Source organism: Poecilia formosa, unplaced genomic scaffold (genome assembly GCF_000485575.1).
Source record: "Poecilia formosa unplaced genomic scaffold, Poecilia_formosa-5.1.2 Scaffold215, whole genome shotgun sequence".
Classification (NCBI taxonomy): Eukaryota; Metazoa; Chordata; class Actinopteri; order Cyprinodontiformes; family Poeciliidae; genus Poecilia; species Poecilia formosa.
The window spans coordinates 397,742-425,259 of NW_006800154.1; the positions used below are offsets into that span (position 1 = coordinate 397,742).

The window sequence follows — 27,518 nt, forward strand, 5'->3', positions numbered from 1 at the left end:
TATATATATATATATATATATATATATGAATATATAAATATATAAAAGCGCTGTAAACAACAAAACACTGCAACTATAGAGGGCCCTATTGACCAGCCCTATTTCAATAAGTTGTACAGTAGGTGAAGCTATAAGCTCTCAAAACGCCCCGCCTCCCCCTTCTTTCCTCAGCCCTTTAGGCTTTGCTTTGTTGATCCAGTCAGCCACGGCGCATTTTAAGGGAGCTGTCCTTTCAGCACTGATCCAATGCATCCCCTGTTGCTGCTAATGCTTTTACAAGAAGAAGAAGAAGAAGAAGAAGAAGAAAAAAAAAGAACAGATTAAACCAAACTTTATTAAAGGAGACTCATTATATGTATAAAGACATATTATTCGAGGATGGTGCAATGTTGATATCTTCTGTAGTAGACACCTCTTCCCCCCACCCCCTTCTTTCCCTGTTTGTTTCAGCGTATAAACAGCAGAGAAACAGACCACACTGTTCATCTTTGCATTGCCCCCCCCTTTGGTGGTGAATGGTGCAGGATGGCACCTCCATGTAGCTGATTTAAACCTGCACATATCTCAATTTTTTTCTCTCCCCCCCCTCCATTTCTCATCTTCTTTGTTTGTTTTGCAACTCTTCAGATATCTACAGAGGCCTCCGCGAACGTGGAAATCCCAGGAAACGGTTTAAATACTGAGTTGTGTAACTGATGGGGGAGTTGTACGGTTTTGAAAATTTGTATTTGCAATTCTGTGTAGAGTTAGAAATTTCTCCCTCCCGCCACCCTCCATCTATTTTGCATGAACTGTCCCATTCTGGTGCCAACGCAGGCGCCGCCACTCGTAACCCTGGCACGCTTCTTTTTAACAACAACAACAGAAAAGTCATATTTGTATTTTTATATCTAAATATTTGTTATTTGAATTATATGCTAGTCTCTCGTCTTACGGTTCATCAACAACAATATTTGTACTTCAGAGAGGGTTTGATTAATGGGACTGGGCCTCACACTGGCTAATCTCAGAGTTTAGTGGACCGGTCTCGTTTGATATCAAAGGTCAGGCATTTTTTTAAAGACTTACTGAATGTGTCTGGGGTTTTTTGCACACATCAATGTTAAACTATTATTAAGAAATCGTATACTGTGAGTTCAGCTTCGTTGATGAATTTGTTAGAAAAAATATGGCAGTTTTAGAGTATATTGCACTGTTTACGATTATCCTCAAATAACGCGTTGTTATTTGACCAATTTTGAACATGACAAGTTACTTTTGTTTGTTTGGTTTGACTTATTTATTTTTATTTTGTACCATACTTTTCAACAAATGGTTGGTTGTGCATGAAACCTTAATATTTTCAAATATTAAAAAAAAACAACAACATTGTTTTATGAAGCAAAAAAGCAACAAAAATGTCATGACATTCTAAGAATGAGTCATTGTATATTATGATGCCATTTTCACTGTATTTGGTGAATTAATAAATGGTGACAGAAAATGTTAATGCGATTCCTCGACGTGGCTTTTGTTTCCGAGACATTCTGCGACGAACAACGAGCCAGCACTTTGGGGAGCTGGACTTGTTCTGTGAGTGAAACTGAAGGCAAAAGCGAAAGGTCACATCATCTCAACCACATTAGCCACGGCAGGCGGAGCTAACGTCCTCCGAGCAGACAGGGCTAAGCGTCGCTGCAGGTTTGGGGGCCTCCGCATTCATTCTGGAATGATTAGCTGTGGTACTAATGACAGCAAATACCGAACCTTAATTAAAGAGATGGAATGAAGCCGCGATCCAAGTGTTGAGCTGCTAAACGGCTCTGCGCTGGCCTACACAAGTGAATCCATTAAATCACAAATCCCCGGGGAGCCACAACTAGCCACTATAATCACCCACAGGCATTTTGCGTTGTGCTCACTTCACACAACTGTCTCCCACACCCAGGATCCCAAAATTAATGTTTTAAACGTCCTGTCATTTGTTACAGAGATGCATTCGGTACGAGTTTAATGGGAGACCAAACACAGGGAATGTGTTGACAAGTTTCTCTTTCATTTATTTGGATCAAGTCTGTCAAACATGTCTGACGGGGCGGGAGTGGGGTCGTTCGCCAAAGAGTTTTAGTTTCTGGATAAATATCGTTTGAGCCTGTACGAACCCATCTCTGGTGGCTTGAGAAATGCTGCGAGAATCATCTACCTTTCCATCATAAAAGGTTTGTGGATTTTACACAGACTTTGCATTCTGCCCTCTTTACTCTGCCACCCTCGTGGAGCGCTTTTCTATTCACAATCCAAAATTGAAAAGAGACTACGGACCTGCCAAGACTCAGTTCTTCTCCTACATTGAGTTGTGTAAGGAGATCATTAATCAGAGAGACACAAAAGATAAAACGCACCGGATTAGATGCAAAGATCCACAGCTCAGGTGTGAGAATTTGTTGACAGACCATGTTTTGCTGCGGCAAAAAGTCATCGTCTAAAATAAAACCAAAAGATGTCCAATTTGCATGGTCTGCCTCAAACTATGCAGGGAACCCCGGAAGCACATGGAAGAAGGTACTCTGGGTAGAGGAGACTAAATGTAAGATCTGGCTAGCTGAAAAGTGGCACAGTGCACCATTCTGAAACTCCCGTCCCCATAACTGAAATATTTTTATGCCTCGTGGTGTGGGGATGCTTTTCTTCAGCAGGGTCAGAGAATCTGGTCAGATCTGAATACAAGGCAGTACTGGAAGAAGGTTGAACTGGACTTGAAGCTGAATGGGAGGGTCTATTCACTAGAACGGTTTAGATCAGTGGCTAAATCAAAGTCTAGACCTAAATTACAACATCTGTGACAAGACTTGAAAATCGATGTGCACAAATGATTTCCAGCCAAATCTCACTGAGCTCGAGTGACTGCAAAGAACGAACAAATGTCTGGATATGCAAGGCAAATGCATACACACCTGAAGAGTGCGTTATACACACTTTTCACATCTTTTTTTTTTTTCTTACTTAAAAACATGCAACCTTTTCCTTCTACTTTACAATAACTTATGTTATTTTGTCACATAAAATCCACATAAAACACATTTAAATTTGTAGGTGCAATGTGACAAACTGAGGTACTATCGCCAGAGATATATGATGGGAGTAAATAAAACAACAAAACTATTCTACAGTGTTTGATGGCAGAATCAAGGAGGAAATTAGGTCAGCTGGCAGCACCTCTCCCCCACCTGCAGCACACAAACATGATTGATAATCACTCAGAAGAAACGAGGTTCCCTGCAGCAGCAGCAGAACGTTCCTGGAAGCGCGCTGGTTAGATTAACCCCTTTATTGGTTTAGAACAGCGTCTACAGTACCAGGGCACATCTATAAACAGCCGCATGCACTGACAACAACAACACGCACCGATATCTGCATGCCGTTCCCAAACTGTACTCTGAAGGACACAAACAAAGCGTCACCAGTGCAACCCTTCCACATTCCCATCACCGCGATTATCGACTTCTCCGATAACACCAGCACTGCGCTGAATGAACAAATAGTGCTATTGATCGTGTTGTTGTGGATGCTGGGGGATGAACTGCTTATGCGTGTGTCTGCTTGGTGCCGTGAACAATTACACTTTAGCAGCAACGGGCAGCCGCAGACCGGAACAGGACAGACATATTTGGACAGGTATTGGATTGTCCTGGCTCAGCCTCAAGCTGCTCTTCCTGTCACATGAGCGTTTGTTTACAAAGGACTTTTACTGCAATTCATGTTGGTTCACAAACATTTCTCGGACAGATCAGTTGGTCTTCAGCCGTAAAGAGCCAATAGATCCACACGCTGGTTTCCCAACAGGATACCAGGGCTCAACATTTATTCATCCAACAATCTGACTTAAAGTTTAAGATTTTAATGTGAAATCATAGTATGCTTTTAAACAGTATACATGTTTCCTTTAAAGACCAACTAACCTGCATACCAACGGCATGCATAGCTAAAGTCTGTGTGCAACTGTAGGATATTTGTTACACCAAATGTCTCTTTGAATTTGACTTTTGCCGTCATGAGAACATTGAAGAAGATCTGTGGGGTTGAACGGCTGCAAAGAGAAAAGCTCTTCAGAAAGAACACTGATGTCTGTCTGTTTTAATTTCACTAAAACAAAACAAAAACTGCATTTCAGTGTAAGAAACGTTTGAAACCGGGTGGTGGTAGTATCATGGTCTGAGGCACGGTGCTGCAATTTAATACTTTTCCAACAAGTTGCCAATCGTTCGGTTTCGTTCTGTTTTTGCTACACAAAGAAGGAATAAACACATCGTTTCGTTCACTTTGGCAGAAAACATATTCAGAGTGTCTTGAACTTTCTCATATTTTGTCTGTTAAAAGCCACAAACTTTGTTGTACTTCTTTGGGATTTTACCAAATGGACCAACACAAACTAGGGCACAACAGCGAAATGTTCAAATAAAAACAAATACTAATCTGAAAACTTCACCCATCCATCGTCTACCGCTTCATGGGCTCGGTTTGCGAGGGCCGCAGCTGTTTGTTCACTGATGTTCTCTAAGAAACTTTGGAGGCCTTCTTAGGACACAATGAATTTATACAGAAGTGAAATTCTTCAAAGTGTGACTCTGTTAACTAATTAGGAGACTTTAAAAGGTTTACGGCGGTAAATAAGTTTGAAATGAAATGGTTAAAACACTTAGCAGAGCTTTAATATAAAAGAAAGAAAACCGTGTATCGTTTCATTTTCCTTTTACAGTTTTGTCATGCTCTGTTGTGTAAAATCCCAATAAAATGAATTCAAGTCTTTTGGCTGTAACTTGGCAAAAAGGGGAAACAGATGATTTCTCTACCTTATGCCATTATTCAAATATGTCAGGGCTTGATGAACTTATATTCATTAATGTTTGGTTCTTGCTTCTTTAATGGAGATTGTGCACATTTTAAAGTCACCCCATAGCCAACTCTGGAGATTAAAACATAGCCCTATCCTATTTCATAATTAGAATTTAAGAAAATAAAAAGCAATCATTTTTGTGAATGGATTAATCTCACTAGAGGTTTTCTATTATTTAGCAAACCTCTTCTGTCTATCAGTGTTTGAGAATCAACAATATTTTTTGAAAACAAAACAAAACAAAACAAAAAAATCTGTGTTCCTTCTTGGACATTAGCTGAAGAAAATAAAAGCACACAGACTCTCTCAAACTCTGCTGAATGACGGCAGTCTGGCAGATTGTCTCGGTGTGCGGCTCATGTTGGGGTCAATACAAACATGCTGTGCCTGCCTCCAAAACAAACAGCCCGCTCTGTAACCACAGGCGGACCGGACGGAGACGAGTCTGATGAAGATGGAGGACACACAGGGCATAAAGCAAGGTGAATCCGGCACCACGGCACACACAGGCCGCTGTGGCAGTCGTTAGAACCTCTCGTATCATTGTTCAAGTACGCAAAACACCACTTTCCATCCGTCTGAGTGGACATCCATTAATATTCCTCCTCTTGTTACATAAGTCCACTATTCAATATACAGAATTATGCCATTGTGCAGCCTCAGGAGACATGGACAGACACACACTGTCGTTTGTATTTTCCCCACAATGCATCTGGTGTAATAACAGTTTGCTTTCCCCTACCCATACTGCTGAAAAGCTACAAAAGCTAACAGAATTTTAATATTACTGTCAAAGTTTTTTTTTTTTTTTCTCATCTAGGACTTCTAGAACTACTGGAGAGCTTTTGAAAAGATATCAATTTTATTATTAGGATGGGAATCAAAGCTCACATCAATACTTCTGTAACAGTAATAATGCATGTAAGCTAATTTTACCGAAGCAGTGGGGCAATGCCAGAGCAAAGCTGCCCCACAGCATCACACTACCACCACTGTGCTTGTTTGCATGTTCCTTTACGTTACATTACATTTATGCCCAGATGTAGCAGAAAGCACAACCATCCAGAGAGATCCACTTTGGTCTAATCAATCCGTCTTTACCTTAACTCTGAGCTGCAGAGCTTTAGGCATCGTTCTAGGACGTCCTGGATGAATCTTCGATGTTCTCTCAGAGTAATTTTGGTGCACCAACCACTTCGGGGAAGGTTCTTTACTGTTCCTTGTTTTCTTCTTTTGTTGACAGTCACACTCACTGTAGTTCACGGAAAGAAAAACCCGAGAAAGCACTTTGTAGTTCTTACCAAACAAATAGAAATGAATTATGTTGAATTTCTTTAGATCCGAGCATGATGTATTCTTTTGAGATTTATTTTTCTTTACTTCATGTCAAAAAAGTTATATTTTTTGACATGATTCTGACAGTAATCAGGTAGCAGAACTTGAACTTAGTTTTCCATATGATGTAGCTGATAAAATATAATTCATGATTTAGTAATGGTGCCGTTACCTTTTTCTACAGATGCAGGTTGTTTGGATTCCCTTAACAGAGTTTGTTGCTTGAAAACAGCATTTTCTATTTCAAGTTTTCATCTGTATCAGGGGCGTCAAACTCATTTTTGAAGATCTGTGGCCATATCACAAATTTGAATGTTCTTAAAGGGCTGATTGTGCCAGAATATACTGATAAAACCTTTAAATTGTTAAAATATCAGTAAATGGTAGCTGTTCCTCCAGTGTTTTGTGACTGTTGTGTTTTTTTTTTCAGTCAAAATTTTAGATCTTGTGGCACCAATTTAGAAATGTTTAATGATATTTGCACTAATGTAGGATGTTAAAGGTGACTTTTTATTGACATATAAAGTGAGGATGCAGTCACTTAAACTCAATGTTTTTGTACAAATTTGAGAAAATTTGCAGTAAAATCTGAAAAAGATGTGGAGACTTGTTGATTTTGTGTGAATTTTGCAGATTTGTGGAAAAACTGGAAGAACTTATTGATGTAATTTGGAGTCACATAAAAAGCTACGGTGGGCCGGATTTGGCCCCCGGGGCCCTGAGCATGACATGTGATCTACATCATTCTTTTATTGATGATCAGAAGCATTTACAAATGACAAAAAAAAAGAAAAAGAAAAATGTCTGTAAGGTGGGGAAACTTGCATTTTAAAACCTGCTATTAACTACGTGATTTCATCCACTCTTTGAACTCTTCAACAATCCTGTGGTGAAAAGTGAGTCAGATTTTTAGTTTTTTTTTTTTTTTTAAAACTACAAAATGCCAACAAATGCCTGGGAAGACTTCCCTTAAGAACAGCAGCTCATGATTGCTGCTGCAGGGAGCTGGCGGTTCAGAGGGATGCAAAAGGGCCGTGTCGTGACTCGGCTCAAACACAAATTGAGCAGAATGAGCTCTCGGCATATTTATAAAAGCATACGGCTGACCTTTTGAGTCGCATGATCTGCCACATAACACCCATAAAACAAATCACCGAGGGCCAAACGATGCTCCCAGAGGACGTGATGGCGGTGGCGGTGCTTGAGAAGAGGAGTGATTGAATTATGTTTTTACTGTGTGAAGCATTTTGGCCTGCCTTGTTGCTAAAATGTGCTGCACAAATAAACTTGACTTGACTTGACTGAAAAAGTTAGAGTGAGTGAAACACTGAGCATGCAATAGATTATTGCCATGGGCAACAAAGCAAGGAGGACAATTACTTTTGGGAGAAACGGGGAAAAAAAATAAAATAAAATAAAATCGGGCTTCTGTTTCCTCACCAATATAAAAGCACATGAAGGAAATAAAGTTAATGACTCGAGAACAGGTGAGAGAAAAATGAACAAATACCTGAAAGACAGGATTTGTATTTAAACAACGGCAAACCTCTCATGCATGCGTGAGGCTTGTGCTTTGCTCTGTGGTTACATAACCTAAGTCCAGGCAAGTTAAATCTCTCAGTAGGGTCTCTGCCACTGCACATCAGTCAGTCCCTCCGAGGCAGCTGGAAACCTAACATAAACCACTTCTCATTTTTAATACATTCACATAAGCACAGAACACAAAACTATTGCAAAGTGAAACTGAAGGAAAGCGTCGGAAATCCTCTCCTCGTTCGTGTGCAGACATATCCAGCCTCCATCCATCCACGGGGTGATGAATCCATCGAATGTTTGTACGTCCCAGTGCAGCAGCGCTGCTGAAGCCTCTCTGGTCGATATAAAAGCTGGAGCCATTTTAGACTTACATAAGCACCCTCCCTGTTGTCCAGGTCAGACGCGCTCCAAACTGTTTCTGAACCCACGTGCTTCGGTAGCCAGGCTGCTACACCCCTTTTGTCACCGTGGGAGCCAGTTGGCAGTCATAAAACATGGTGCAAACACAGTTTTGTTGTCTGTATGTCGTAAAAGGAAAAGGTAATGAGATAAGAGATGGTGTTACGGCCACATTTACAGCAACCCTCCACCGCCTTCGCCACACAGCTCCTCCAGACTAGTGGCAGCAGCAATTAGTAAACACCTGGTGGAGCTGCACATCTGCTGAGCTCGTCATGCCACCTACGTCTCAGTCCAACGCTCCTAAGAACGGCTGCAAACAACACAGTGGAGATGCCCTGTGTTGACATTGTGCTGACGTAGCTTCTTAAAGAGACAGAGGCAATTTCAAGGCATCAAGTTGTGAAACAAACTTTCTTTTACATTGTGTTTGATACATACAGGCATTTTTATAATAACTAGAGATAACATAGTTAAGTGATTGTTTTATTAAAAGACCTGAAAAATACATACCTCTTAACTAAAGTGTTTCTTTGACATCTACCGTATGTTTTGCCCTTTTAAGCAGAGTTTCAGTAATCCACAACTGAGCTGCTTCATTTAGCTCATTAACATTGTAAGTCCATTAATAAATATGTATAATTTTGGTGGTTAGGGTTGGAGGGAAAAAGGGAACTTCAAAGTTTAATGTTGCACACAATAAGTCTCCATATCAACTTGTAGATACTTTCTACAAGCCGACTGCTTGAGAGTGATCTTTTAAAAAATGAGAAAACTTTATTTTTTGTTTTACCATCACTAAACGTGTGGAATTATCTAATATCTACTTGGGCTTTAACTAGACCTGTGCACTTTGGTTAGATTAAACTGACATTTGAGCTTTTCCACAATAAACACTCCAGTTGAGTTTTAGACTCCAAACAGCCAAAGCCTGTGCAGAAAACCCTGGTCATTCCCATTAATGACGTTAGACCAGACTGGCTTCATTTTTCCGCAGAAAAATCTTCTATGAATTTTATAGCCATATTAGGACACTGTATATAAAACTTGCATTTATTTTAAAACACTGTAAGCATCTTTATGCACATACAAATGATGAACACTAAATATGTATGTACTGTTAATGTCAGAACTTTTGTTTTTTCTTTTTCACAGAAACATCTTGAAATAAGTTTGTGTTTCTGCACGTAATGTTAACAGTCGACTTGGAAAGACAGCATGAGAATAATGCGTCAATGCAACACAACAGCAGAACTGTAAACAGCTACTGAGTCTGTGGATTACACAGCGTCAGTTTTTAAGTTGGTAACACACACGAGGCAGTTTCTAGCCTTCTGAAACTGAAACATTAATATCAACATAAAGATTAATAATAGGCCACAGGTTTAGCTTAAAAGGCCTTTTCGGATAGGAAGGCATTTAGTTTGCACTCCTGAACAGGAAAGGCAGCTTTGGATGTTACTGAAAACATGACATAATTAGCAGCTTCATCTAAAGTTGCATTTAAAAAAAAAAAACAAATCTAAGAAATCTGTGTCTGGAACAAAGCATTGCACTTCATTTAGCTCATTAATATTGTAAGTCCATTAAATATGTATAATTTTATTTTGCAATGCCAGCTAAAAGAAAAAAAAAAAAGTAGACCAGACTGTTCTGCTAAACAACAGCGCCAAAGCTGACCAAACCATGACGTTGCTCCAACAAGCTAACCGTGTAAGGAAACAGCAGCCTTCAGAAAAATCACGTCTTCTCTCCCCAAGTCTTAAAAATAGGCGTTAATTAGATCTCGGTGGAGAATTAAAAATAAATGATTTCAACTTTATTAATGCGATCCCCTCCCCTCCAGTCAGAAGTCCTCCTCCCTGTCTGCACGCATGGCTGTGTGCGCCGTTAATGGGCTATATTTAAGCAGCAGGCGAGCACATGACCCCGACACCTAGTATCGTGTGTCTCTAACAAATAACACGCAGGGGTGGGCCGTTTCTTGTAGGTGGAAGCACATGTGTGCATAAATGCTTTTTGACAGCCGTGCGAGACGTGGCATGAAGCACCTTGAAGCTTTTGTGTCGAACATAAAACCGACACCAGCGGCAGACGAGAGGAGGACGCTGACAGACACACCGATGGGAGTTTTAACGCCTCCTCAACAGGCAGGAGGCTGCGGCTCTCAGGTGTCGGATTGAGGCACGACGGTTTGTTTTGCAAATTGCTTAAACGTGGCAAACGCAAACTGCAACGCAAACACTGGAGCTGAATGCGAACCTGCAGGGATTTTGTTTGTGACTACGATATGAAGACCGATGAATAACCATCCGCTGCTGGATGGTTACTTTTTGTTGTACTATTACTATTTAAGAGCTTTTTGAACTTTTTCTACTTCTCATTCTATTAAGATCTCAAACCTCAGTGTTTTGAGGTTTGAGATCAATGTTAAATGTGGGGAGGAAGTATTCACATAATTTTCACACAGTTTCATTGGTTCAAAGTTACATTTTGGTCTGATCTAACCCAGGTGCCTTATATTCTATATCTCTGCTGTGGCCTCTATGTTTTTTGTGGTCTTCTTGTCTCTTTTCCAAAGCCAGATCTGTGGATTTCATAACTAATAGTTGTGATGTCAAAATATTCCTCTACCTAAGCTGCGGATCTCTGCACTTTTGGAGAATCGTAGTAAATGGAATGAATTCATACACATGGCACATTTTTCTGGTCTTTTACTCTTAAGTTAGAAGAACATGAATTAATTTTGTGTATATCTATGCACAAATATTGGCTATTATCTGTAATTTCTTTTACATTTTTGAGATGCATTAACCATATGTCAATGCTAAATTAGTAATTTTATAAACCGTGGTTTCCCTGAAATGATTCTTTTAATAGAACGCCAGCATCTCATGTTACACGCCAACTTGCTCCTTCTAGTTGAAAAATTTATGGAAAAATGCGGAAATGTTTGCATCAGGAAGAAAAAATGAATCCTCAAAAGGCTGCCTATTTTTTCAGCTGCGACTTGTTCACGTTTTACTAAACCTAACCTAAAACTATCCTTAAGGCAACTATTTGGTTTATGGTTAGTCACATACAATTGAGTTATGTTAGCAAAAAAAAAAAACATAATCCTAAAAATACCTGTTCAAATTTTACAAGAAGCAGTCCTGATCACAATCACATGAATTTGCAGAAATATTTACATAGTAGCAACAGCATGTATAAAAGTTTACAAAAGATAAAATATTAAAAATGACTAAAAACTGAGATAAAAGTGTGTTTGAAATTATTTTCAACACTCAAAGTAATAAATCTGTCACTTCTGCTTCTGTAGGCTAAGACATAAAATATTCCTGAGATTAATGTCCACTTTTCAGCAACATCATAAGTTAATATTGCACAGGAAGTCATTATCCTCTTCATCTTGAGGGGTGGGACAGCTGGCGGGTTGGGATGCGGGTTCCTCCAGAAGCCTCTGCTCCAGAGCCGCATCTTCCGGGCTGAGCTGCTCTCCTTTGGTCATTACGTACACAAAATACTCAAAGCCCTCACCGTAACTGTCGTGTCTGACTGACCAGTCGTACGCGGTGCGTGCGTAGAGGCGTTTCCTGAAGAAGGGCTGCGCGAACGTGATGGAGACGAAACGGCCTCCGGGTTTCAAGCAGCGACTTATCTAAGAGAAGAGCCGAGAAAGGGAAGGAAGAAAAACATGGAAGACAGATTAATTCATGGAAATTCTGCTCCACTAATCATCCGCTTGGTGCAGAATCATAAAACCTCTGAGGAAAGCTGCAGATTTTATTAATATCATTATGAACCATCAGTGCTTTTTTAGAAAGTATGCCCTCAGTCAGGATAAACCATTGGTTTGTTGCTCAGTAAACCTGTGTGAGAAACAAGCCTCATCCAGATCTGACTCATCTACCTACTTGCCACTTTGCTTAAAATTAAAGCGGCACGCTGCATCCACAGCATCTACCAAATGTCAAATTATTTAAAACTCTAACCTCTTAAAGCAGGTGCGTGTCCAACGTAGCCGTCTTAATTTGAGGTGCAAGCAGGTCATCCTGCTGAGACACTAATCCGCTGCTTAGTCATGCAGACAATTAACTCGCAAAAACACCGCTGTGTTTATACTTCTTGAAGGAACTCCAGAGCTAAAAACAGGATTACAGTATACAAACACACTCGCACGTTCACACACACGCAGGGTTTAAGCGCTGACAGATACAAAGATTTAGTCAGACTTTGGCAGCAAGTGTCTCCGGAGACAGAGTGTGAGTGGGAGTGAGGGGACAGGACATGAAGAACACCGAGCCGAGCGCAACAAAGTTTTTATGTTCTATAAACGGTTTTCGCTCATTAGGCTCTTGCTAATATCCACACAAACATGTCAGAATATTACGCGGAGTTGCTCCATCGAACATTGAATTACAGAAAACTAACAGTGTGAGAAGAAACTGCCGGTGTGGTAGAGAAAGCTGTGGAAGTGTTTCATGGATCGCAGATGAGGAAAAGTAAAATGTGATCTAAAATATAACAGTGAGGAGCAGCAGAACATTTCTTGCTCTTATTTATTCAGAGACATGATCTTTTTGATGGTGAGAGGAAGAGAGGTGATTGATGTGCAGCACAGATCAATCGGCCATAAGGTTCTGTTAGTAGCTGCTCCTAATCTAGGATGCGATGGCTTAGGATACCAAGCTCTCCTTGGCCCTAGAATAAAAAAAGACTTTGTGTAGCCAAACTTCCTCTGCAGGTGCTTTTTTGTTTCGGTTTTGATGATTTCAATAAATGTAAGGTCCTCAGAGATAACAACAGCCAGGTATTTGAAGGTAGCCATCCTCTCAACGACGATGCTGCCGATGTTGAGGCGCGTGCACAAAAACTGTCGCTCTCTGCTAAAGTCCAACACCAGCTCCTGAGTTTTGCCGACATTCACTTGGCGACAGATGTTCTGACTTAATGATGGCAGGTCCTTCATTTCTTTCAGATTCAGAGCCTCATAATTTTCTTTAAGATATGAAGCTTCACAGGTGTGTCATCAGCAAATCTGATGAGGAGTTAGTCAAAAGTGCACAAGGTATAGAGCAGCAGACCAAGTACAAACCCTTGTGGGACTCCAGTGCTGACGTTCATAGAGTTGAGGATTCCAGCATTGGACAGCTTGTTACAAGCCTTGCAGGAATAGAAAATACTCTGTTTTTCACTAAGGATCATTTAAGTAATTTATAAACTTTTTTATTAAGCTTTCTTATTTACCATTACTACATTTAAATTTGAAAAAAGCCTGCTTTACCCCTGGACGCTGGTGCAAAGAAGAGCTAGAGGCTTTTGACAAACCAGTAAGAAAATTGAGTTTGGAAATAAAAGCCTCTAATATTAATGCGCGTTTCAGTGCAAATGAAAACTACTACCAACATGGGATGGTGAAGGAGCGCAAATTAAGAATTTAACTCAACAGGCAACAGGTTGTACCCACCTGGTCCAGGCTGGAACAACAATGGTTGTTTAAATGGTAATTATATTTTACTGGTCATCCTGGAGCCCCTTTTTTGGTCACAACACATAGATTTTCAAGCACCTTGGTATTTAAATTTGAGCTTCATCTGAAAATTGAAAACCACACAACCAAACATCAATGACAAAAATAACTACTGAGGGTTTTTTTTTTTTTTCCAGCTTCTGTGAGATCTTCATGGCAAAGCCATCACGGCGAAGCTACGAGGCCAGAATGACGAGGCGGAGCGTTTTTCTACAGAAGAGACGCTGTGAAGTAGAGCAGCTTCAACATCACCGTGCCGAATGTGTCTTTGGAGTGAAGAGTCGCTCTGAAACGAGCACATGTATCCTGCTCTTCTTGAGTGATTCATATCCACCAGCAAGAAGGCCGAACATAAATTATTTACCTTCCGCTGCGACATGGAAGTACTGCAAGAGGGAGGCTGGATAAGGTTTGGATAAGATATAAGGCAAATTAAATTACACAGAAACAGGAGAACGACGAGCCATCTGTCTTAATCAATTTCTTTCAATGAGAAAATCGAGGCTGATTGCAACACACTTATGAGTGCTGAAGCGATCGCAGAGTTTTAAACATCATATGTAGTCCACTGCTTATAATCACGAAAACACACATTTTCTCACATTTGAAGGAATTTATGTACAAAGTATAGATGGCTGCAGCATTTAAACAAATCTTCAATGAATCGGCAAATTTGAAAGGAAGCTGAAGCAAATAATCCTGACTCCAGTCATCATTCATAAATCTGATCTGTTTGTCTGGAGTCCAAACCGCTGCGTTGCGTCACCGATAAGTGAAGAACTAATGTCACTGGAACTGATCAACACATTAAACCACGGCAAACAAATCAGCTGGAACCACCGCTAGTGGGCTAACGACGTAATCGCACCGTTAGCGTCTCAGCTACTGAAAGCAGACAGCTCGTAACCATGAGCCCGACATTTCTATATGGTGGCAGCGTCATGCTTTTCCTCAGCAGGGCGATGATGCCAGTCAGACTGATAGGAAAACGGATTGAGCTGATTACATGACAACCCTCCTTACTGAAATGGAAGTTCACTTTCCAGTAGGAGAACATCAAACATGCAGCCAACTCAAATGCTATCAAAGTCCAAGCTCGAGTCCAACTGAGAGTGTGTGGCAAAACTGGAAAATAAAAGTTTTTTTTTTTGGAACGGTCGGTGCATGCATGAATGAGCCAAACATTTCTGTGGTTAGAAATGTTTGGATCGCTACATCAAACCCAAATACTGAAACACATCCGTTAAACCCAAAGCCAGGTTTCAATCCGGCCACTTTAATCAGATATCTGCAATGTGATCTAAAGTGAGTCACAGGGCTCTTCCCAGACCGCAGAGGAAACTACTCTGTGAATGCTTAATGAAAACCCAACACACACAGAAGCATAAACACATAAAGGCACACACACACACACACGCAGCTTCCTGACCTTTGCTGAATTATTCAGCGTGGTGTCGGAAGCCTGCGTCGGAGTGACCTCACCTGTCTTGGGTATAACACAACAAAGAGGAACACGAGATCTGGTGTTAAGTTTCACGTCAGAAATCCCTGGTGATCTAATTAACACTCTGCTCTTAAGGGAAGTTTGAGAGACATCTTTGTTTTTTCTTTTAACTTTGTTGTCTCCCTCAACAAGGAGACCAGGAGCAGAAGTCGGTCTTCCTCAAGCTTTATTATGCTAGAAAACTGTAAGCACATATTCCTGCTGCATCACCTACAGCTCTAAGGACAGCTTTGTCCTTTAGGTCATGACCCTGGGAGGTTAAATCCTGTTCATATTAGCGATAAATAATTCAACACTGCATATTATAGTATTTCAATGTCAAGCTATAGCTCCTGGCCACAAAGAAGCCAAGAATGTTGTCGAAAGTGGTCAAGAATCGATAATGTGACAATAATCACTTGAGATTAAAGTAGATTATCCAGACTTACTGAGAGCAACAGCTTGGGCACCAAGCAACCAAGCAAATGGTTCAATATTTTTGCTGTTTTTTCTTGCAACAAAATCAAAACGCCAATAAACAAAAGCTAAACAAAACATAATTAACATTCAGTATGACAGATTAAGTTAGCAGTAATCGGAATAACTGCGATGTTTACGTTGTTATACAATTTGTATGAATTATTTCAGTACTTTCTTCTATTTTCACTCAAGGTTATGATACATTAAAAAAATCCTGCATCAGCCCCATTCCTAGTTCTTAGCAGGTTTATTACTTTAATAGATCAGTAGCAAAAATGTACAAAAAGGCTTTTAAACTGGAGGATTATAGTTTTTAATAATATATATATAAATTGGTAACAAAAGCTGATGAATTTATTTTATTAATTAACATTGTCTTTTAATGTTTTTTATGTTTTACAACTGTGTCATATTTCAGTTTTTTTATATACAATAAAATTGTCATAAAGGATTATCGTTGTAATATTTTAAAATCTAAGGTAGTTTGTACAAGAGGCTAAAAGCTAAATTGAGGAAATTCGATGAACTCGCATCAACTTTTTGGGTCTCAGCTCTGAATATGCCAACTTTATTGTCCCCGATTGACCTTTCTGCTTCAGTCAGAGACGAGAGAAGGCATCCAAGGAGACTGACATTTCGTTTACTCGGCAGGCACCACTTCTCCAGATCGTCGTCCTTATTCCTCCGTTTCACCGCTCAGACTTTCAGTTCACGGAGGAGCACAGCGTTACAGTTTTATCCTTCCATCATTCATCAGTTTCTGCTTTGAGCTGAAGTTTGCCTGAAGACACAGTTTGGGACATGAGATCACTGATTGTCTCTGGGGGACACGTGAGGACACACACGCATGTGGTGGCCACAACGGTGTCGTTTGACTCCGTCCAACCGTTGGGTTACATAATCTGGGTTCGCCTCAGATTACAAAGGTAAATCTGCTGAACTGAAATCACCGTCTTCAACTCAAATCCTTGAGATTTAGAAACTTTTCTTTTTCTCAGCAGTGTGTTAAAATTTCACACGACTGGAATAAGACAAACTTGGTTGCTGCAAATGTTTTTGTAATTTGAAATATTTCCCAAATGTGGCTGATTTTAGAACACTGTCAATTAGCAATTCCTTAATAAGGTATTCAATATGTCTCAACATTTCCATGTGTCATTACAACCAACATCAATGTAGTTTAAGAAAAGTTTGTGCGGAAGACCGACACACACTCGACCATCTACCTCAGAGACCAGACGCTTGCTATGTTCCCCATATAGTTTGATGCAAACTTCAAAAGGAACTTCACATGCATTTCCTTTAGCTTTGTTTCTTTTACTTGTTGCCGTTTCTTAGGATCCATTTGCGAATTGCAGAGCCAAGAGTGGGCCTGGTTGACGCACCCGAGTTATGAATCTTTGCAGCTCTTCCAGAGTTACCACTAACCTACTATTCTGATGGATGTGCGCTTCACTCAGTCCGTCATTTCAAGTAGACAGCAGCTTAGCTCGAATTGGAGCCATTTCAAACTGGTTTTATTTTCATATACTGTCTGAAGTCTCCATACATCAGTTGTATTAATACTGAGCTTAACTTCATTCAACTTAAATGAACTTTGTAGTGCATGACAGAAGCAGAAACTGGTCTGCAGTCTTTATTTCTCGCTCCATGAATTTAAAAGAACGGCTGTATCAAACTACTTCTAACGATTGGATTGAAAAATGATTGTTGGCCGACTGTTTTGATCTGACCTGATGATGAGAGCTGAAGTTTGTAGGAAGATAAAATGCGAGGAACGCAGAGGTGTGCTTGGCACTTCTTTAGAATGCGGTGGGTGAGGCGGAGCGGAGAGCCGTATTTGGACAGCAGACCTGTGCAAACCACAGCTACCGACTCTTTTAGAGATACTGTACACCCACAGAGACAAACACACACACAACGCAAAACAACACACTCTCAGCTGCACGCAACGCACAGGCTTGGTTTCATGCATGAATGCTGCTTTTAAGTGAGCACGAGTGCACAAGTACTTCAAGTGGGGCGAAGAGAGAAAGAAAAACGAAGGGAGGAGGAGGTGTACTTTTTATTTAGGTCATGTTTTCATATATTTTTGAAATTCTCTCCCACATTTTCCCAAACTTGTTTACTGGTGTCATCTGGCGCTGCAGACCCCCCACCCCCCTCATTGGAAACCCCTCCCATTTGCTCTCTGTAGGAATGAACATCTTAAATCAAATGCCTCCCTTCCTTTCCATATCACCTCACCCATTAGCCTGCAGCCAAGCATGTGGATGGCAAAAAACGTGTAAATGTCTGGAGGAGACAGAGAAGCGGCGAGGCAGTGGGTGAGAGGAGCGTGGAGAAACAAGAGGAGTGAAAATTTATGAGGAGAGGTGGGACGGGGGGGTGGGGGCTTATCGCAGGTCTCCTAACAAAGGAAATCTGCTGCTCTTCTTCTCTCTCCAGGAGAGCTACAGCCTGCTTTGTTTGATCCCCGTCTTTCACTTCGTTCTTCCTTTAGTGCTGTGCCTTCCCAGAACCAAATATGAAAATGCTCTAAGGCACCATCTGCCCAAAAAGAGGAAGAATTGTGTGCACCATTAGATATAAATGATCTCTAGTTTGTTGCTTATTATTCTATATTCTGCACAAAAAAAATATATATATATATATAAAAAAATAAATACACTTTTAAAGAGAGCAGAACAAATCTTCACACGTTTGAGTACACCTGTGACAGGTGCAAAACAGAGCCATATTCCCCTTGGAGGACTTGCACGGAGTCCTCCAAGACTCAGAGCTCAGAGCGACGATGAAAAGTATGCAGAACGTGAGCGTGTTATGTTTCCTGTTTTCCCCTCCCACTCCCAGTCTCCTCCTCCTCCTCCCTTCTTTTTTCCTCCACCCACCTTTCCTCCCGTGATTTTCCCTCTTCTTATCCCTTCTCTTCCACCCACTGACTGCACAGATGAATTATACATCAGAAAGCTTCACTTCCTTTCTCCTCACCCTTCCGCCGCTAAGACAAAACTGCTTGTTTGCGCTCGAATACGTGGCCAGGCATAAAGCCGTCTTAAAAGGGCGAACGGTTATTTTTAGGCTCGACAGCCTCCCTTAACTCCGGCCTGATCCGAGTTTTAGAGCGAACCGTGTGGGGCTTGCATGAAGACAGCGTCAATCTGCCTTTCGATGAGGCGCACCTTTCCTTCTTGGGTTGCCATGGAGAGAGAAAAATAAAAGTTTCGCACACTAACATATCTAGGTCAGAAGTGGACACTGCTCGAAAGCAGCAAAAAAAAGAAAGTGCAACTTTTATTGACGAGTTCAGCTAACAAGCAGCTAGGAAATGTGGCAACAGAACAGACATGAAGTATAATCTGGAGATGCATCGTGGAAAGATTATTTCTAAGAAATCCAAGCGTGTCAGAAATCTTCCGCTTCGACCCAGCACGTTTGGGCCGATGTTGAACAGTTGAAGCGCGGTCACATGTTTCCGCTTTGGCACCGACACTCCGAGGACCGTATGACACACCGAGCCGAGCTCCTGTGAAAGCCGTCCTGCTGCAGCGGCGTACGTCACGGTGTTTAGTCACGTGTGTGGTTTATGTCAGACAGGAACGACTATTAGGAGATCACAAGTTTGCAGGAGGAGGACGTGATGACTGACGAGCTTGAAAATCTCATTTAATTTTCCATGTTATTGCAAGCCAAAAAAGAAAAAAAAAACTAAACACAGAACAGGTTGGTGGGACATTCTTCAGCTTCATTGGACCAGAACCAAGCAGAGGGAAAATCAGTGTTTTGGTCTAAAACGTTCTTCCTTCTGGAAATTGTGCATTTGGAGTTTTTTTCTGCATCAACAAGCACGTCCACAAAATCCTGACCAATCACACATCATAACTCTCTACCTGATGCCACTTGGACCGTTTCTTCCTTGCTGAACACTGACCTTAACTGAGACAAGTGAGGCCTACGATACTTAAGATGTTGTTCTTTTTAGATGAGTTCTCAATGGACTTTTGGGAGTAATTTTAGACGGCCGTCCAGCCCAGGGAGGATCATCACAGACCGTTACTTTCTCATTTTGTTAATACTGGCTCTCACTATGGCGTGATCGAGTGCCAAACCTTTTTTATTTTTTTTTCTTGATCTTGTATAAATCGAGGCATAATGATTTGACAACCTTTGTTTTTTCTTGTTGATTTGCTTACATTTCTTTAGGTTGGGACATGATGTGTAGCTGAGATCTTTTAGCCTACTTTATGTTGTCAGACAGGATCTGTTGAAGTCATTTATCGATTCTACTGGTCTGGCAGTAATTATGTCTAAGCATGGCAAATGAAAATGAACCAAAAATGAGTACATAATTCATAACTTAACAAGGTGGAGAATTACTTCACATACGGCCTGGTTGGTCACGAAAACCAACTAACATCTTCCCTTATTTAGATAAACCACCTGCTGAAAACAGATTTTTGTATTTATGTGGGCTATCTTTGTCTGATATTTGAATTAGTTTGATGATCTGAAACATTTAAGTGTAACAACAACAAAAAAAAAAGCCCAAAAGCAGACAACCACTAGGGGAACACGCACTTTTTTTATGGCTCTGCAGCTCTAAACTGGGTCATGGCTGATGGATTCACAAAGGGCCTATTCAGACGAAAGCTCACGTGAGCTGGTTATCTCCTCTTAAAACGGGGGAAACTCTTGTCTTCAGGCTAATTTTGAACAACAGACTCACGCTGCGGGACGTAAAGTCGTCGAGTGTGTTTTGGGTCCCCCACCGAAGCAATCAGCATCTTCGTATTCAGCCATCACGTTCTCCACTCATGGCAGTCTGGCCTCCGAGGCTAAAATTAAAACCTTTTTCATCATAAATAGCTACCTCTTTTGCATTTACCTAATCATTCTTCTATTCCTCTCCTGGTCTCCTCACCTCTTTCTGCACAGAGGGGTCAGAAAAGAGGTTTTGTTTTAATTACTTGACTACTTTTCTCACCGTCCGAGAAAGACGAAGGTGCATTTCAGACGCCTACATGTGCCCACTGTCATGTTTTTCATCCATTTGTTCCCTGGTATGTGTGTGTGTGTGTGTGTGCGTGCGTGCGTGCGTGTGTGTGTGTGTATGTATGTGTGTGTGTGGGTGTGTGTGTGTGTGTGTGTGCGTGTGTGTTTGTGTGTGAGATTATTTTTTTCAGGAACTGCTTCAAACATTCAGCTGCGGTCAAATAGGCTGAATTAATTAAGCAGTGTTTGCTATTTTTGGATGAGTATGATGAAAAAAAAGGGAATGTTGCAGACTTTGTAAAAAAAAAAAAACCTTGTCATGGTGGGAATACACGAAGTCAGCGAATGTGTAATTAATAAACTCATCTGCCTTTCAAAGTAGTTGGGGGGAGGAAAAAAGTTAAGCTCAGAGGAAAAGGAGCTGTGAAGAAACTGGAGCAAAACGTGAGCGGCTGGTTCACTGACACGTTTTGCTCAAAAAGGAAGCGGAGAGATGAAACGGGGTGTTCCCCTCTGTTCTCGCTCTTTCTCTTTCGTATCCTCTGCATCTCTGTTCCTAACGCTATAAAACTCAATGTGGCCCAGATTGATAGACTTGGTCAGCAATTAATGCATTTTAATGTGACTTTTCAGGTCAGTTCATACATAAGATGGAGATTCTTTCATTAAGAAAAGTGACTGAAGTGTGTAATATAGTAGGATTTCTTGTTTTCTAGTACTGAAATAAACTTGTTTCTTAAACATCAGCTGATGTTAGTCTTCACATAATTCTTCCATATTTATCTTAGCAATCAACCACAAACTTCAACGCATTGTAGGAAGTGAATATGATGGACCAAAACAAACTTGACGCATAATTATGAAGGGGAAGGAAAATGAAAAGTGCGGCATGCATGTGAGTTTGAGGCAGTCCCAGCGACAACTCCCCTTTCAGTCTGCTGTTTCTAAATATAGCACAGGGAAATTTTGTGGCTACAAAAGCCATCTTTAATCTTTCTTGTCAGTGAAGGCCTTAGAGAACATTATAGTGAAGGAACACAGCAGACAGGTCGGGGATAAAGATCTGGAGACGCTTAGGCCTGGGTGACGTTATAAAACATTTCACAGATGCTGAAGACGCAGCCAGGAAACCCTCGTTATGGAAACATGCTTTGTGTCTGTAATTCTAATAAGAGATATGAAGTGATTCAACAGGACAATAAGCCAATTCAGAAAACCTTAATTTAGCAGTTTTTGCTACTAACAGATGTGCAATAATGGATCGTTTTTCTCACTTGCTCATTCAAAAAGTTGACTAATTGGGGGCGTCTGTTTAATTCGAACTTATTTTAAATCTGCTTTCAAAAACTATGTGAAGGTCAGGTTTTGTTGCTCGATACAGAAATGTAGGAAACTCAAATAATCGTCTGCGTTCTTGTGAGTACACTTCCGTCACTATAACTGACCGATATTAAATACTTGCTTGTTTTTGGCAACTCACGCTGTTACGTCTTACATGACACTTCACTTCTTTATCTAATTGACCATTTGTTTAGTGTTTTTATTTTTTGGTTGCCATAAGCTGCCAAACAGCAAAGCAAAAGAGAATCAACGCTGACAAGTCCTGTGGAAAGACGAAGAGCCAAAAGGGAAAAACATCAATAAAGTGTGTTTTGTCCTTTTTAATGGGGAGCCAGATATAAAAAGCCTGGCAGCAGCTGGAGGAGGAGAGAGACGAGGAAGGAGAGGCAGAGCAGGAAGTAAAAATGGGTCAGTGTGTCTGGTTGCCGAAGGGTTCTCCCGTGGGACGGGGGAAGGGGGACAGGACAGCCGGGTGGAGGTTCCCACAGTCACACACTAACACGGTCCAGTTTTTATTGGGCCAATAGCACAGGGCAACCCCCAAAAACTAGAGCTAACATTACGCAATAACTCGCCCATGCAACACCTTTGTTCTTCCTTTACGTTATAGTACAAGTAATCCTCAATAAATCAAAATAACCTCAAAAAGGTCATCGATTTGACTAGTCGAGTTCCATTGCAAACTCACTGCATGAACACTAAGATGTACATTTGAACTGATTCAAGCTAATTTCATTGACTGCGGCTTACAGAGAAAGAAAACAAAGCAAAAAAAAAAAAAGCAAAAGCAGGTTTTAAAGAAGTTTGAACATCACGTAAGGCCGATAAAAAAAAAAAAACGATCCTTATTAGAGAAATGTTACGACACATAATCACAGGGACGCCTGCTGATTTTATCACAGTTGATCAAAAGTTCAGGTGTGCACCAGTTTCCATACAATGAGATCCTTTGTAGTTTTTCTAACCTCGCTACGGCCTCAGCTGGAGGTTGTAAATGAGCAAATGTCAGTAAAATCCTCAAACTGCCGAACTACATTTCATGTTCTTTAGATTCACAATGACTCAGGCAACCTTTGAACTCTAGAAGGCTGAATCCTGAAGTTAAATCAAAAGGACTTTTTTACATATGTATGTAGTTTTCCTCTAACCCATTTGTTTGTTAAAAGGTTTTAAAACAAAAAAAGTCTGAGTGTTTTATTTATCATCAACGTTTTTACGTCTCAAACGGCAGGTGTTTGAGATCTGCTGTACATTTTCAGCTCTTCATGAAACATATTACGTTTATTTCAGCGTCCATTGCAGCCAAGCAGATTACCTCCTCCGTAGCTTTAAATCTGCCTCGGCACAAAGAGCTGAAAATAAGCTTTCAGAAAACAGATTCTCTGAAAATAAACCTGAAATATATTTCGAAACTTGATACGTTACACACTCGGAGCACAACAAGGCATTTTTCTACACTAAACCATGAAAAGCAAAGGTTTGATAAAGCCTAGTAAGCTTTACTGTTCGTTGGGAAAAAGCATTGAAGTCACAGGTCAATTGGCCACGTTTGGTTGAAGGACAGCAACACAACGACTGGCACTATCAAAGAGATTTTAGTGTGCATCAGATCTTTACGATGCCATGACAAAACTGCAGTTCGGTTCTAGTGGTGGATGTGTGTATTTTTATTTTTTATTTTGTTGCATACCGATTCTGCTGGAACTGGTGCATTGATTACCTGCTAGTGAGCAACTGAAGAAAGCATTAGCTGGAGGAAACTTGTAAACAGCAGAGGAGTGCTGCAGGCGTGGGCAGGCCAGTTTCCATACCAACAGAAAATAAATAAATAAATAAAAGATACTCAAAAAAATCCAAACAACTTCATCCAGTTTATTTTAAGAATTAAACGCAGTGTGTTTATCTAGGTCTTCTTGGTAATATATGCTGCCTTGTAAAAAAAAAAAAAAGAAAAAAAAAAGTATTCACACCTTCAACTTTTCAGATTTTGTCAAATCAAACCCACAAACTTCATGTACAATAACGGGTTACTTTCTGTGTGAGCTCGACCAACACACAGAAATATGCAAAGTTTTTTTTTTCTCCTTTGACTAAAAGGAAACCTGAAATTAATGGCATTTTTGAAAGAGGAAATAACTTTGCTACATGTTTCCTTAACTACCAAAAGTCATAGAAACCCTAGCTAAAATCTGAGACCCTAACACAGCATTTCTTTTATTTATTTATTTTTTACTAAAATTTAATCTGCTAAACCATCTAAGCTCTAGGAATTACAAAGATATGTATATTAATACCCGTCTTCTACAGCTGACTGTATCATTTAAATAAATTCAGGGTGAGAAAGATTGATGTACTTGCTTATGGGCTGCAATACTTTAGATTTCACCTTTCTAACCTAAAATAATGGCTGGAAGGAGCTACACAGTAATCTGCAGTTGTAGCTCCTTCTAAATCTCCGAGGAGAATTAATAATTTCAAACTTAATGTTAGAGAAAACATACATTTCCAACCACAAACTGTATTCTTGCATAAATATAAGGTGCCTTCAAATCTCCTCTGATCTGAACATGACTGCAATCATCTCTTAGTACCTTCTGGGTCCAACCATGAGACAAAACATTGTTTTTTTTCTTTTAGCTCCTCCTGCCACACCAGGCTGAGACTCATTAAGTGTTAAATCACAAAACTGTTTCAGAGCGACGCCTCTACTGTCTCATTATAGAGCAAGAACAGGAGACAAGTGTTAGAGCCTTCACAGCCCGGCAGTCGTAGCTGCAGAGGGTAACGAGTGATGGGCTGGAGCTCAGTGTAGTGTGACTGTACTGTATGTGAGGGAGGAGATGAGCAGCTGAAAACTCATTAAGGATGCCGACGACTACAGAGAGCAAGAAACAGAAAATGGTGGTTGGAGCTGCAGATTACAAAAACGTTGGAGAGATCTCAGAGAGGAATGGGAGGAAGTAATAGTGCATTTGTCTCTCTATTATGCAGTTCCACATGCAAATGTTACAGCTCTTTTAGTCTTACGCCTGCGTACCTCTCCATTTAATGTGCAACAGTGTTTTTAGGTAGAAGGTGTGTGGTACGTCTTGGGGAATCAAGCACTGTAAAAGTGTCATAATCTGCAGTTTGGCCATTATCAACCCACACCTATTTTTTTCAATGTTGATTACAAATGTGTGTTTTACAGAAAGCACCTTTCTCTGCCAACAGACAAGGAAAAAGGAAAAACTGTCAGTTCTGCAAAGTTTCTCTGTTTTTATCCTTCTGTGCTTCATTTTGTTCTGTAAAATCCATCTTTATTTATTTAGGGATATCCATAATCTTGCTCCTTTCACATTTGTCTGACCTCCTTCACATTAACGCTCCCTCTCTGTCTCCAAAGTCGGCCTCCTGCTCGTCCGGCCACTATGAGATTCAGGGACTTTAGCCGATCTGCTAAAGTCCCCTGCTAAAGTTGGTATTCCAGACAGAGTGTCTGGAATACCAACACTCTGTCTCTTTTTAAATATTGGCTGGAAACCTGTCTGTTCATTTTCACTTTGATACATCAACCTGTTCCACCACTTTTCTCTCTTTTGTTGTCTATGTTAAAATGTTTACTGCTTTAATCCTTTCATGCATGAACTATGATCCTTTGTCAGGATTTTTTTCCTTTTTTTATTTTTTTAAGGCATAATAAAGGTAGGAAAAAAAATTGTAAAAAAATTTTATTAGTTTTTTTTTTTCAAGATGATCAATTGTTATTTATTTAATTTAAATTTAAAAATCCATCAGTAGTATTGTTCTTTAGGGGTTAAAAATATTTTTTTTAATCTGCAAGAATCGACCACAGTAGAAGGAGGAACCGGGTCGGTTGGCGTGCTTTTTTCTCTGTCGGTCATATTGGATTTAACAAAAATAATTTCTTGCATTTGCAGCTGATGGCCAGCAGTTGATAGTGTATTTTATGATGCATTAGTGTCCACTTCAGTGGTCTGTGTGCATTTATAACATAAAAATCCACAAGAAGCACAAGAAAATGGCTTTTAGACAGCTGTCCACTGTAGTGACCACTATGCATGAAAGGGTTAAATTTGTAAGGTGCTCTTGTGCGCTCTGAAAGGCGCCTTTTCAACTGTATTACTGTAACAGAAACCTTAAACTGTAGCAGCTAGATGAAACATAATCATAATTAAAAGACACTTTTGTGGTGGTAAAACAGATTATATCAGGTGTTCAGCCAATGAGGGAGTCTACGGATGCAGTGTGTGTGCACAGGCAAACGACATTCACTGGAGGGTGTATCCTCTAAAACAGAGCTGGCATCATTCTCCCGTTTGATGGCTTTGCTGGCAGTGCCAAGCCCTGGCTGTCTGGCCAGCCACTGTTTAAACACGTCTTGGGGTGTCAGTAAAGACACCTAAGATTTAGTGCCAAGTCCTGCCAAGAAACCCGAGCTGGATTTACGAGGTGCAGCTGCAGCAGGCCCGTGCTGATGGAGAGACTCCAGGACACAGTTCACAGGTGTTTTCTACTTCCCTGCGGCTGGACCGGACTCCCACAGTGAGTGGAGTAGCAGAAGCTGCAGGAGCTGATGTTGGAGTGACTTAAGTGAGACTGAGTCATTGGTTAGGAGGCTTTAACACACATTTTATAGCAAGAGGAGTTTCCCCGAGTACACAGCACTGCAGCAGCAGGAGGAGGAAAGCACGATGCAACAAGAAAACCGATTCATGTCTAAAATACGGCACGGCGACGTGAAGTGATTTAATGTCATGCAGATTGTGGTGAGTGCTGGCGATTATAAACAGTTCCATTATTTCACTTTTTCCTTTTTTTTAACAGTTAGCCAAAAGAGCGGCAATCAAAAGATTCAAAAGCGGTGAACATTTTCCCAATTCATCCATTTGCATGTGTTGCCAAGAAGTCTTCTTAGTCAATTACGCCAAAGCAACAGGAAACAAGAAAATTTTTTTCACCTTCTTGCATCAAAGTGTCTCAAACGTCTCAAATATAAGACACACAATTTGAAAGTTGTGACCCATTGTTGATGAGAAAGACTGAAATCCACCATGAGATCTTTAGTCATGAGCTCAAATTACATTGCTACTATAGTTTCAATTCATTTGTAAGGACAGTGATTAATAATAACGCTGTTCTCACACCAAGAAACTAAAACAAATCCTGGTCTATCCGCCACAGCCATCAAAGCAGGAAAAAAATAAGAAATCCTAAAAATGTTTCAAAGAATAAAAACATCGCTAGGCTTTACTATTTCAAGCCCTTCCTGGAGAAAAACAAATAGTTTGTGCTGTGCCCTGTCCAACCTGAGAACCGTCAAACCCAAATCAAAAAATACTCAACCATTCTAGGAGCTATTTTTGTGTCAGCCGTCGATCCTACAGGCAGGGAACGCAGCTTGGAGACCGCATCAGCAGCCTGCAATCACGTGCTGTAAACCAGGTCAGAGTGGGCTGCAACTCGCCCACCGAGGTCTCCTCAGAGCCTCCACCCTTTGCTAAACTCCTTAAAACTGGGACATGAGGAAAACTTTCAATGTTTTT

At 40.5% G+C, this 27,518-nt stretch overlaps 1 protein-coding gene across 2 annotated transcripts in view; it reads right to left on the bottom strand.

Annotated features, from left to right (window-relative positions):
* Window positions 1–9,182: 9,182 nt before the first annotated feature.
* Window positions 9,183–27,518, bottom strand: part of ece2a (endothelin converting enzyme 2a) — a 75,729-nt gene continuing 57,393 nt past the window's right edge. For both annotated transcript variants that reach the window (XM_016679599.1, XM_007567950.2), the window contains one exon: window positions 9,183–11,804. In XM_016679599.1, coding sequence (XP_016535085.1) covers window positions 11,514–11,804 — 291 coding nt within the window. In that variant the 3' untranslated portion in view covers window positions 9,183–11,513. The remainder of the gene's footprint in view (window positions 11,805–27,518) is intronic.